The following is a 14,397-nucleotide window of genomic DNA, read 5'->3' as shown; positions in this document are numbered from 1 at the left end:
GGGTCACCATAAAAAGCATGGCTCAGTGCAAATGGGCAGCCAATGAGCTAAATCACTGCTGCATAGGTGTGATGGACAATTAATAGCTGCATAACAACTCAATATACTACAAGATGCTTTTTTTCCCTGCTAACATTAGATTTCCATATTTAGTAGCAGAACACTATAATGGTTTTAATTATATTTGAATGGTCCAACTCCATACTACATGTGTTACATTGCCTGTGAATATCACCAGTACTGTAAGTTTTAACTACAAGAAAATAAAAGCAGACTTTCATTCTAGTATCTCTCCATTACAGATGTTTTGTATTTATTTATATAGAAATTATGTTGAATGTATAAAAAGTTATTTTACCCAGAAACAAACTGCTATAAATTGGGTTAACAACTGTGCATCATGCATGGGAATTGTGGCCAATTAAGTGGTTAAATCATTTGCAATAAAAGGGTTACATTTTGCTGTCTCTGTGATACTATTAATGTTGTAAAATACTAACTTGATAACATAGAACAACCCACGGGGTCATGAAGTCATGGCTCATAGAATTACAATTCTTGTTCCTCTCTCTGTGAAGCATTTGATTTAGGCTCCTTTGATACTTGATTTATATTAAATATAATAATAATAATAATAAAGATTTGTTATTCCATAACCTCACAGGATGATGACTGTAATGTACAATTAAACCAAAGCTTAAACCTATAGGCATGTGTATGTATGTGTGTATGTGTGTGTGTATTTATGCATGTATGTTTGTGTTTATGTGTGTGAGTGTATATGTGTATATGTGACTGTGTGTGTATTTATGCATGTATGTGTGTGTGTGTTTGTGTAACAAGATTACAGACCTTGTTACTACAGCATTGGGGGTAAACAGTGTCACTATACAGTACCACTATATACAGTATGGGGGGGCTGGACCATGTCACAGACTACTGTGGTCACTATATAAAGTACTGGGGTGGGTAGGGTCAGGCCAGCCATCTCACCGGCAGATTACAGACTGTGCCACTAACTCACTAAATACACACTACTGGTGGGTTAAACAGTGTCACTATATACAGTAATAGGGGATCAGACCATCTCACAGACTGTGGGCACAGGGTACCCCCTTTTGCAGATGTAATCTGATTCACATTTTTTTTCTGTTAAATGTAAAAAAAAAGAAAAAAGATATGTATCAAATTCACATTTTGGGTGGGGGTGGGGGCCCTTCTTAGATTCTTGCACCTGGGCCCTGTGGTTTCTAGTTACACCTCTGAACAAGTGTTTAGTAGATCAGTGTTATAATTAAACGAGAAATGGCATGCACCCATGTGGTGAAATTGTTACTTAAAAACATGAATTTGATAGAAGTAAAGAAAGGTGAAGTCTAAGACATGAAAGAGTACAATTCCTTCCCAGTGGCCAGGCAAGAAATGGTGAAAAAGGTTGGGACTGTGATATTAAGGTGTGGGACAACTGTACCCTATAGAATTTCACGTCAAATAAGAAATTAAGTTGTTGTTTCCTAAAATAGCAGTAATTCTTCTAGTGAGATCAATTCTGCTGTCCTATTTATCCACATTTGTAGGGATGGTATATTCAGGGATTTCCAATTTTGGGAAATCAGAGATCTAGCACTATTGAGACTAATCTGTGCTAATGTACGTCTAATTTTACAAGCGTGTCGAATACCTGTGTTTAGAAGTACCACTCACCGAGGACAGAGAGGAAATTGATCAAAGTTTTCAATATAGATTCTATCTGATTCCAGAAGGACCTTCATCCCCACCATATATGGATCCATTTCAATATTTTGTTTAAAATGTCTGCTCTTCTCCAAGTGGTGGGTTAATACTACCCCACAAAGTAGTTAATCATATCCAGAAAGGAAATGTATTTAACTAGTTGTTCTTTTAACATTTCTGTTTATTACAGTTTATATTTAAAATTAAACATTTTACCTAGCTTTAAATGGAAAATAAAGTCTGATACCCAACAAATTGCACAACTGCAAGAAAGCAGGTAAATAAATAATAAAAAGTATATAACTTTCTTTTCTTTTTTTTTTACGGAAAGATTTTATGGGACACAAACATTTTAGCTTTATGCTGCTTAAAGGGACACTGAACCCATTTTTTTTGCTTTGATGAATAAGAGCATGCAATTTTAAGAACTTTCTAATTTACTCCTATTATCAATTTTTCTTCGTTCTCTTGCTATCTTTATTTTAAAAGCAGTAACGTAAATCTTAGCCAGCCCCTTTTAGGTTCAGCACCATGGATAGTGCTTGCTTATTGGAGACTTACATTTACCCACCAATAAGCAAGCATAATTCAGGTTCTCAACCAAAAATGGTCCGGCTCCTATGCATCACATTCCTGCTTTTTAAATAAAGATAGCAAGAGAACGGAGAAAAATTGATAATAGGAGTAAATTAGAAAGTTGCATGCTCTATCTGAATCATAGAAGAAAAAAATTGGGTTTAGTGTCCCTTTAAACTATCATATCCTTTGATCATTAACTTTTATCATTTGAAAATCCGCTCACATTATAATTTTAAATACATTTTAAGACAACTGAAGGATCCAAAATGTGTCTAAAAAGCTCTTACCTTCAGAATTATTTTGTAAAGAGCTGAGGCTGTAACAAATCTGGGGTTCTATAAGAGCACTTTCTTCAAACGGGATCGATATTTCATAGGTCTCATCACTCTTTTTCACTGCAATTTAGGTAAACAGATGCATTAAACAGAGCATCAAAAAGGCCTTTACTCTAAAACATTCTGCACTAATTATATAAAGCTCCAATAAAGGGAAGAAGTTACATAATACACAAAAATAAACATCTCTGTTTTGTTAAGAGTAGTTATTTTTCATGCAGGCTGCCAAGAACTAAATTTAACCACAAATATTTGTTTCTTGAGGGACTTCCTACAGTGGGTATTTAAAAGAATCACTTGAAAATAATCACATTTTGTTGCTTTGCAGCCTGAAATAAAGACAGACACAGTTTTTGTTTATCCCGTTGTAATTACTCAGTGCAACTTATAACATCCGAATGAAAGATATAACTTCAACATGTCGGGCAAAAATAAAGACAATTCAAAAACAGAATCACTGAGTTGCAAAAATGATCACCCCCTCCTAAAATTACTTGTAAACTCAATCAGGTATAGCTAATCACCTTCTCAATGGCACACACAAAGCCATTTGACCTTCAACTGTGATCAGCTGTGGGCATATTGATTAGCTCAGCATGAAAAGAGCTTTCCTGGAGCATCTCAGTCCCTGGTAGTGCAACTGAAGCAAACAATCACCTATGGGTGGCAAGGCACTGTCAAAAGATTTCCGGAATAATGTTGTGGACAGGCACAAGTCAGGAGATGGATACAAGAAAATATCAAAGGCTTTATCAATGCCTAGAAGCACAGTGAAGTCTATTATTAAGAAGTGGAAGGTATTTGGTACAACACAGGCCCTCTCTGTATCAGGACGTCGCTCCAAACTGGATGAAAGAGTCATTAGGAAACTGGTAAGAGAGGCTATCAAGAGGCCCACAGCAACTCTGAAGCAGTTGCAGGAATTTATGACAAAGAGTGGTCATTGTGTGCTAGTGACACAGGGGTGTGGAATTTTTTTTAAAAACTACTTGTCCAAGGGACTTAAGTGGAGCCCAATCTACTTGTCCTGATTCGCAAAATCATTTTAACCAAAACTGTATTTAAATAAGGTTTTTATTGATCACAACTTAGGAGACAGAGTTTTATATAAATTGTTTCATATAGCTTGTTGGTTAATCTTTTGCTGTACAGTAGAGTGTTTCTGTATCGTACCTCCACATGAGATGCTATTTTAGCATAGCTTTTGTCACCAACCAGCAAAGTGTTCCAGACAGATTTGTCTACTCTCCAGGGTTAGACCTCAAAGAGACATGAAACCCATTTTATTTCTTTTACAATTTAGAAAGAGCAGCAATATTAAACAACTTTCTAATTTATTTCTATTATCTATTTTGCTTAATTATCTTGATATCCTTTGTGGAAAAGCATATCTAGATAGGCTCAGTAGCTGCTTATTGGTGGCTGCACATAGATGCCTTGTTTGATAGGCTCACCCTTGTGCATTGTTATTTCTACAACAAAATATATCTAAAGAATGAAGCTAATTAGATAATAGAAGTAAATTGGAATGTTGTTTAAAATTGTATTTTCTATCTGAATCATGAAAGGTAAAATGTGGGGTTTAATGTCCCTTTAATGTCTCTTTGGTGGTAAAAGTGGTCACTTATTTTTTTCTGTTGCTAGATACCTAATTGCCCCTGGGGGTTGTTACCACACTCCTCTGTTTCAGTATCCTACCCCATAGCCCTAATTCAAGTTGATTTGTTTTCTGCAGGGCTTATCTGAACTTCTCATGAGAATTGAAATACATTAGCATCTGATTCTTAACCAACCCCTCCAGTAAAAAAGCATTCCTTACTATTAAATGCAACCAGGCTTTTGCTTTTAAAATGCATTTGTATGTTGTGAGATATCATAATATAATATTGATTAGCAACACTAAGCTTATTTTCTCTGAACTGGCAGGAGGGGAGTTAATACTGGCAGTGTTTGTATTTCTCTGCACCAGAATTACATAAATCCATTTAGTGCCATAAGGGGCCAGCATCATATTGTTATGTATTTTATAAGATTGCTCTGTGAGATACAAAATTGCTCTGTGTGGTTCTAAACTGCTCTGTTCTGTAAAGGATTGCTCTGCACCTCATGAGATAACTGTATTGTAACACTACAGCACTGTGCAGTATGAGAGTGCTCTGCATTTTCTTGTATAGCTCTGCCTGATTGAAAATGTTCCCCTTTTTTTTGTTCAGTAAATCTATGAAGAATATGAAATTGTATGAGATAAGTTGATCTGTAATGCATTTCTGAAAAAAAAATCCTATAAAGTTTTATATTATACCACAAGACATTTTGCTCTACATAGAAAAACATGCTTTGCATGCACTGATATACAAAACAAAATATATGGAGCTAATCTTTAAACCAAAATACTGCAGTATCCTGCTGCTCTACATGTTGTTGGTATGTTGATTTACAGGTGGTAACATTGTTCTGATGATTGAGTGATATGAAATATGCTAAACAGCAATACAAACTTGCAGTCTCTAACAGTGATACTTCACAATGAACCTCATTGCCCCGTGGTTATCAATCTTTGTACCCTCATTATGGCACATTTAAGTATTTAAAATATTGTTACCGTCTTTGGTGTGCTGTGGATTTGAGCATTTCGGATATTTGCACTCTTACTGTGATAGATGTATTTGGTCCACAGCTGTCTAGGGCAGGAGTGCTTAAAACGGATATATGCTGCCCCCGGCTTGAAATTAAAGTGGTGTTCTGTCAAAGCAGCCAACTCGTTGAATTCTCCAATTACATCACTTCCGGTTTGGCTGTTTCGACAGAACAGTGGCCACTCAGACTTGGCATGTACCGCCCACTTCTCTCTGCAGAAGCCAGCGCACAGGCTGTAACCATTTGCTGTGCAAATAATACCATACCTACAGTAAAGCATGGAGGTGGTAATATCCTGTTATGGGGGTGTTTCTCTGCAGCAAGCACTGGAGCACTTGTCAGGATAGAAGGAATAATGGCTGAGGCAAAATAGCATCACATTATTGAGGAAAATCTGCTGCCCTCTGTCAGGACGTTGTCAATGGAAGGTTTACCTTCCAACATGACAATGACCCAAAGCACACAGCGAAATTGACCACACAGTGGTTGAAGGAGAAAAAGGTGAATGTCCTTGCATGGCCTAGTCAGAGCACAGACTTAAACCCCATTGAATATCTGTGGCATGACTTGAAGACTGCAGTCCACAAACTGTCACCATCAAATAACGGAACTGGAGCAGTTCTGCAAAGAGTGGGCTAATATTGCACAGTCTAGATGTGCAAAGTTAGTAGAGACAAAGCCCAACAGACTAAAGGCTGTAATTAAAGCAAAAGGTGGTTCAACAAAATACTGACACAAGGGTGTGATCCTTTTTGCAACTCAGAGATTCTGTTTTGGAATTGTTTTTATATTTGCCTGACATGTTGGTTTTATATCTTTCACTTGGATGTTATAAGTTGCACTACGTAATTACAACTGGATAAACAAAAACTGTGTCTGTCATGTTGGTTTTATATCTTTCACTTGGATGTTATAAGTTGCACTACGTAATTACAACTGGATAAACAAAAACTGTGTCTGTCATGTTGGTTTTATATCTTTCACTTGGATGTTATAAGTTGCACTACGTAATTACAACGGGATAAACAAAAACTGTGTCTGTCATGTTGGTTTTATATCTTTCACTTGGATGTTATAAGTTGCACTGAGTAATTACAACGGGATAAACAAAAACTGTGTCTGTCTTTATTTCAGGCTACAAAGCAACAAAATGTGATTATTTTCAATACCCACTGTAGGTTGTGATGTAGATATTGCAAAACAATGCCATATTTACTCCTTTACAATGTTAATCAGCTTCTTTGTTTTCTTTAAAGGGACAGTATACACCAAAACTGTTATTGCTTCAAAATATAGATAACACCTTTACTACCCATTCCCCAGCTTTGCACAACCAACATTGTTATATTAATATACTTTATTACATTTAACCCTCTATATTTCTGCCTGTTTCTAAGCCACTACATACAGCCTCTTAACACATACTTTTTATTAGCTTTTCACAGCAAGAGACTACTAATTCCTGTGTGCTATATAGATAACATTGTGCTCTATCCCGTGTAGTTGTGCATTACACTGCACTAATTGGCTAACATGGAGGTCAACAGATAATAAATAAATAGCCAAGAAATTCATCCATAACTATTTTCCTAATTTTTTATATTTTTATTATGAAGTGAATTTAATCTTTTTGTTATTTTAATGTATGATTTCTTAATAGATAAAATCTTTATTTGTATTTCACTTGTAAGACATAGGCTGAGTTAACATTACTGATGTAAATTATTTTGGCCTGCTGTTAAAGTAGGTGCACCACAGTTTACAAAGATCTCAAAAAATCGTTTTTGTCTCCCGTTTATGTCTATGGTTAATTTGTGCATTTAACAGCTTTTTGCTTGTAATATGTTGTTGTAAATGGACTCAAGTTTGTCTCACTCTCCTTGTCGTAAATGGTCAAAAAATGCTTTATGACTATTATAACAAAATGTGAAACACACAAACTTATTTGATAAAATGATATAAATAATTAAGCATGATATTAAAACTAATATTCTACATATTAAAGATAACTATAAATATAAGCATATATTATAAACCATGACATTGTATATATTTGCTTAATAATTCATAATTACATAAAATATTGTTTAAAACCCATGAAGTAATATAATAACTAATAACATTTAAATATAATTAGTTTAGTACATATTTAAAAATATATGTGCATGCCTATTGCGGCTGAGTTGATCACAAGTGAAGGTTGCTGGGTCAAAACACCATCTTGATAGAAAATCCTTTTTTTTTTTAATGTTTTGTCAACATTTACTAATACCTACCTCTTCTACGGTGATTATGATCCGACATTTATTTATATATATTTTACTAGATCCGACAAGCTCAAATAGAGTGATACTGAGTGTCCAGAAATGCTACGTGGTTCAAAAAGAGAACTGCAGAGCAAAAAAAAAAAAGTGTCACTAAAATACAAATAATTCACCTACATTACTATGACATACTTTATTTCTTTAAAATAATACATTACACCATATTTATTTTTTTACTTTTTGAAAATGTATACAATTTGGAGACACAAATATAAATGTCAGATTACTAAGTGAAGTGCATAAGGAGACATACTAAAATGATTCAGGATTGGTTTAAGAAAAAAAACATTACAAAAGGGTTGGAGTTTGTGCTTATCGGAACTTGTGTTCTAGAAACACTCACCAGGTATGTAAGATAAACATAGTAAGGAAATGTATGGTAAACTGTGCTTTAGTTAGCAAGCTACAATAGGTGCTGATGCAATATAATGAGTTGTTTTTGCCACATATACAATGAGCCCTACAGAAAGTTTCTGGAATCAAATGTAGGTTATAATCTCTTAAAGGGACATAAAACCCAGAAGTTTTTTTTTTATTTTATGATTCAGATAGTGCATACAATTTTAAAGAACTTTCCAATTTACCTCTATTGTCTGATTTGCTTCATTCACTTGGTATCCTTTGTTGAAAAGAACACTTAGGTAGGCTCAGGAGCAGCAATTCATCAGTGGAAACTAGCTGCTGATTGGTGGTGGCTGCACATATATGCCTTTTGTCATTGGCTTACCTGATGTATTCAGCTAGCTCCCAGTAGTGCAATACTGCTTTTTAACTAAGGATTACAAGAGTATGAAGCAAATTTGATCATATAAGTAAATTGGAAAGTTGTGTAAAATTGTATTCTCTTTCTGAACCATGAAAGAAAAAAAATTGGGTTTAAAATATAACATTCAGGAAAACTTTTATGATTCAGAATATGCAATGCTAAACAACTTTGCTGTTTACTTTTATTATTAAATTGACTTCATTATTTTTGTTATTCTTTGTTGAAGAGCATACCTAGTAGGCTCAGGGAAGTCCCCATGTCTTGAGCAGTACTTGAAACAAAACTTGTAAAAAAAATGTTATAGTAAAACTGTATACACTGTTTAACCCTTTTGCTGCTGAAAGCTGTTTTTAGGTAATTGACCCTCATTGAATTTATACATAAGGTTGAAACCACGCAAAGTTTACCTCATTCTTTCAGCAGAGAAAGCATTTTTAGAAAATAACTTTAGTTTGTAGAAATATTATAATATGAGAAAAATGCCACCATATGAAATGCAAAAATTAAATAAAAATAAATAAATAAATTACATTTTGTGTACATAGTAAATAGCAGCACTGGAGTTATTATTTTCTAAATATTTCAAACACACATTTTATTGTCCCACATTAAGCATCAGTTCCCCTTTCCAAAATCAGCTGGTGACTCAAAAAGTGTAAATATAAAAAGACTGTGCAAATTTTGTTAATGGAAGCAAATTGGAAAGTTGTTTAAAAATCCTGCTCTATATGAATGATGAGTGTCCCTTTAAAAATTACACACAATTCTGATTTTACCAGAGTGTGACTTAATGTATGCCATGTTCCTACCCCTTTGCAAACTCACTCAGCAAAACTATTTAAAGAAAAGAAAACAAAAATTAGTAGTACTAAAAGTAACACTATATAGAATTTCACAAAATATCACCCATTTTTACATTTCCCTAATTCTTCCATTTATATTGATGTATTAGTTCAGACAAAGGTCTATTTATCAACAGCACAACGCAATGAGGCTAGTGGTTACTGCCAGGGTATCATTTTATCTATAACGATCGCTTCATAACTACAAAGGGCATGAAACCCTTTATTTGAATTGTAAAGCCTCACTCTGTCAAATATATCTTATAAAAAAAAGGCCAGAACCCCCAAAACAAAACCAAAGTTGAGATGTACAGGTGGCCCTCGTTTTACAACGGTTCAATTTACACCGTTTCAGAATAACAACCTTTTTTTCCAGTCATGTGACTGCTATTGAAAAGCATTGAGAAGCAGTGCATTTATTAAAATAGCCAGTAGGTGGAGCTGTCCGCTTGTGTTGCAGCAAAGCCAAACAAGCTGAAATTAATCAGTTTAACCAGACCTGAGCTATCGAGCAGATTTCAAAGGAACAAGATCTTCCTGTCTATAAATCAGTCCAGATTGAAATGCATATAAAGAACTGCTTGCAGAAAAATGCAAGTGAAGTCTGTGTTGTGTGATTATTTTGTTAGGTTTATAATGCTGTTTAGCAAATGTTTTTGTTCATTTAACTTAGTTTAATTATATATTTTGTGTTGTGTGATTATTTTATTAGGTTTATAATGCTGTTTTGCATTTAAAGTCTTCATTTCAAAGCTATAAAAAACATAATTTATGTAAGAACTTACCTGATAAATTCATTTCTTTCATATTAGCAAGAGTCCATGAGCTAGTGACGTATGGGATATACATTCCTACCAGGAGGGGCAAAGTTTCCCAAACCTTAAAATGCCTATAAATACACCCCTCACCACACCCACAATTCAGTTTAACGAATAGCCAAGAAGTGGGGTGATAAGAAAAAAGTGCGAAAGCATATAAAATAAGGAATTGGAATAATTGTGCTTTATACAAAAAAATCATAACCACCACAAAAAAAGGGCGGGCCTCATGGACTCTTGCTAATATGAAAGAAATGAATTTATCAGGTAAGTTCTTACATAAATTATGTTTTCTTTCATGTAATTAGCAAGAGTCCATGAGCTAGTGACGTATGGGATAATGACTACCCAAGATGTGGATCTTTCCACACAAGAGTCACTAGAGAGGGAGGGATAAAATAAAGACAGCCAATTCCTGCTGAAAATAATCCACACCCAAAATAAAGTTTAATGAAAAAACATAAGCAGAAGATTCAAACTGAAAACGCTGCCTGAAGTACTTTTCTACCAAAAACTGCTTCAGAAGAAGAAAATACAACAAAATGGTAGAATTTGGTAAAAGTATGCAAAGAGGACCAAGTTGCCGCTTTGCAAATCTGATCAACCGAAGCTTCATTCCTAAACGCCCAGGAAGTAGAAACTGACCTAGTAGAATGAGCTGTAATCCTATGAGGCGGAGTCTTACCCGACTCAACATAGGCAAGATGAATTAAAGATTTCAACCAAGATGCCAAAGAAATGGCAGAAGTTTTCTGGCCTTTCAAAACCCGGAAAAGATAACAAATAAACTTGAAGTCTTTCGGAAAGACTTAGTAGCTTCAACATAATATTTCAAAGCTCTAATAACATCCAAAGAATGCAACGATTTCTCCTTAGAATTCTTAGGATTAAGACATAATGAAGGAACCACAATGTCTCCACTAATGTTGTTGGAATTCACAACTTAGGTAAAAATTCAAAAGAAGTTCGCAACACCGCCTTATCCTGATGAAAAATCAGAAAAGGAGACTCACAAGAAAGAGCAGATAATTCAGAAACTCTTCTGGCAGAAGAGATGGCCAAAAGGAACAAAACTTTCCAAGAAAGTAATTTAATATCCAATGAATGCATAGGTTCAAATGGAGGAGCTTGAAGAGCCCCCAGAACCAAATTCAAACTCCAAGGAGGAGAAATTGACTTAATGACAGGCTTTATACGAACCAAAGATTGTACAAAACAATGAATATCAGGAAGAATAGCAATCTGTCTGTGAAAAAGAACAGAAAGAGCAGAGATTTGACCTTTCAAAGAACTTGCGGACAAACCCTTATCTAAACCATCCTGAAGAAACTGTAATATTCTCGGTATTCTAAAAGAATGCCAAGAAAAATGATGAGAAAGACACCAAGAAATATAAGTCTTCCAGACTCTATAATATATCTCTCTGGATACAGATTTACGAGCCTGTAACATAGTATTAATCACAGAGTCAGAGAAACCTCTTTGACCAAGAATCAAGCGTTCAATCTCCATACCTTTAAATTTAAGGATTTCAGATCCTGATGGAAAAAAGGACCTTGAGACAAAAGGTCTGGTCTTAACGGAAGAGTCCACGGTTGGCAAGAGGCCATCCGGACAAGATCCGCATACCAAAACCTGTGAGGCCATGCCGGAGCTACCAGCAGAACAAACGAGCATTCCTTCAGAATCTTGGAGATTACTCTTGGAAAAAGAACTAGAGGCGGAAAGATATAGGCAGGATGATACTTCCAAGGAAGTGATAATGCATCCACTGCCTCCGCCTGAGGATCCCGGGATCTGGACAGATACCTGGGAAGTTTCTTGTTTAGATGAGAAGCCATCAGATCTATTTCTGGAAGTTCCCACATTAGAACAATCTGAAGAAATACCTCTGGGTGAAGAGACCATTCGCCCGGATGCAACGTTTGGCGACTGAGATAATCCGCTTTCCAATTGTCCATACCTGGGATATGAACCACAGAGATTAGACAGGAGCTGGATTCCACCCAAACCAAAATTCGAGATACTTCTTTCATAGCCAGAGGACTGTGAGTCCCTCCTTGATGATTGATGTATGCCACAGTTGTGACATTGTCTATCTGAAAACAAATGAACAACTCTCTCTTGAGAAGAGGCCAAGACTGAAGCTCTGAAAATTGCACGGAGTTCCAAAATATTGATCGGAAATCTCACCTCCTGAGATTCCCAAACCCCTTGTGCCGTCAGATACCCCCACACAGCTCCCCAACCTGTAAGACTTGCATCTGTTGAGATTATAGTCCAGGTCGGAAGAACAAAGAAGCCCCCTGAACTAAACGATGGTGATCTGTCCACCATGTCAGAGAGTGTTGTAAAATCGGTTTAAAGATATTAATTGAGATATCTTTGAGTAATCCCTGCACCATTGGGTCAGCATACAGAGCTGAAGAGGTCGCATGTGAAAACGAGCAAAGGAGATCGCATCTGATGCGGCAGTCCTAAGACCCAACATTTCCATGCATAAGGCTACCAAAGGGAATGATTGTGACTGAAGGTTTTGACAAGCTGATATCAATGTTAAACTTCTCTTGTCTGACAAGGACAGAGTCATAGACACTGAATTTATGTACAAAAACCTAAAAAGGTTACCCTTGTCTGAGGAATCAATGAACTGAATGGTAAATTGATCCTCCAACCATGAACTTGAAGAAACAACACAAGTCGATTCGTATGAGATTCTTCGAAAATGAGAAGACTGAGCAAGTACCAAGATATCGTCCAAATAAGGAAATACCAAAACCCTATTCTCTGATTACAGAAAAAAGGGGCACCGAGAACCTTTGAAAAAAATTCTTGGAACTGAGGCTAGACCAAACGGTAGAGCCACAAAACTGGTAATGCTTGTCTAAAAAGAGAATCTCAGACACTAAAAGTGATCTGGATGAATCGGAATATGCAGATACACATCCTGTAAATCTATTGTAGACATATAATGCCCTTGCTAAACAAAAGGCAGGATAGTCCTACAGTAACCATCTTGAATGTTGGTATCCTAACATAACGATTCAATAATGACAGATCCGGAACTGGTCTGAAGGAATTGACCTTCTTTGGTACAAATGAAGAGATAAAATAAAACCCCAGCCCCTGTTCCAGAACTGGAACTGGCATAAATACTCCAGCCAACTCTAGATCTGAAACACATTACAGAAATGCTGAGCCTTTGCTGTGTTAACTGGGACACGGGAAAGAAAAGAATCTCTTAGCAGGAGGCCTTAACTTGAAGCCAATTCTGTACCTTTCTGAAACAATGTTTCTGAAACCAGAGATTAAGAACGGAATTGATCCAAATTTCTTTGAAGAAAACGTAATCTGCCCCATACCAGCTGAGCTGGAATAAGGGCCGCACCTTCATAGGTACTTAGGAGCTGGCTATAGGTTTCTATAAGGCTTGGATATATTCCAAACTGGAAATAGTTTCCAAACTGATACCGCTCCTGAGGATGAAGGATCAGGCTTTTGTTCCTTGTAAGGAAAGGAACTAAAATGATTATTTACCCTGGAAAGAAAGGGAAAGCAAAGATGACTTAGAAGACATGTCAGCATTCCAAGTTTAATCCATAAAGCTTCTCTAGCTAAAATAGCTAGAGACATATACCTGACATCAACTCTAATGATATCAAAAGATGGTATCACCAATAAAATTATTAGCATGTTATAGAATAATAATAATGCTATAAAATTATGATCTGTTACTTGTTGCTCTAAAGCTTCTAATCAAAAAGTTGAAGCTGCAGCAACATCCGCTAAAAATATAGCAGGTCTAAGAAGATTACCTGAACATAAGTAAGCTTTTCTTAGAAAGGATTCAATTTTCCTATCTAAAGGATCCTTAAATGAAGTACTATCTGCCGTAGGAATAGTAGTACATTAGCAGGAGTAGAGATAGCCCCATAACCTTAGGGATTTTTGTCTCAAAAAACTCTAATCTGTCAGATGGCACAGGATATAATTTGCTTAAACGTCTAGAAGGAGTAAATAAATTACCCAAATTATTCCATTCCCTGGAAATTACTTCAGAAATAGCATCAGGGAGATAAAACACTTCTGGAATAACTACAGGAGATTTAAAAACCTTATTTAAACGTTTACATTTAGAATCAAGAGGACCAGAATCCTCTATTTCTAATGCAAATAACACTTCTTTAAGTAAAGAACGAATAAATTCCATCTTGAACAAATACAAAGATTTATCAGCATCAACCTCTGAGACAGAAACCTCTGAACCAGAAGAACCATTATCAGTATCAGAATGATGATGTTCATTTAAAAATTCATCTGAAAAAAGAGAAGTTTTAAAAGACTTTTATGTATACTAGAAGG

General features: G+C 35.6%; 1 protein-coding gene across 1 annotated transcript in view; it reads right to left on the bottom strand.

Moving 5' to 3' along the window:
- Positions 1-14,397, bottom strand: part of CCDC106 (coiled-coil domain containing 106) — a 69,288-nt gene that overhangs the window by 48,344 nt on the left and 6,547 nt on the right. Inside the window, exons 2-3 of the mRNA XM_053690612.1 lie at positions 7,562-7,675; positions 2,601-2,708 (exon numbers count right to left, since the gene is read on the bottom strand). Coding sequence (XP_053546587.1) covers positions 2,601-2,708; positions 7,562-7,589 — 136 coding nt within the window. The 5' untranslated portion in view covers positions 7,590-7,675. The remainder of the gene's footprint in view (positions 1-2,600; positions 2,709-7,561; positions 7,676-14,397) is intronic.

This window comes from Bombina bombina, chromosome 8 (genome assembly GCF_027579735.1).
Source record: "Bombina bombina isolate aBomBom1 chromosome 8, aBomBom1.pri, whole genome shotgun sequence".
Classification (NCBI taxonomy): Eukaryota; Metazoa; Chordata; class Amphibia; order Anura; family Bombinatoridae; genus Bombina; species Bombina bombina.
The sequence above is the reverse complement of the archived record's forward strand: the minus strand, read 5'-3'. Positions and strand labels throughout refer to the sequence as shown.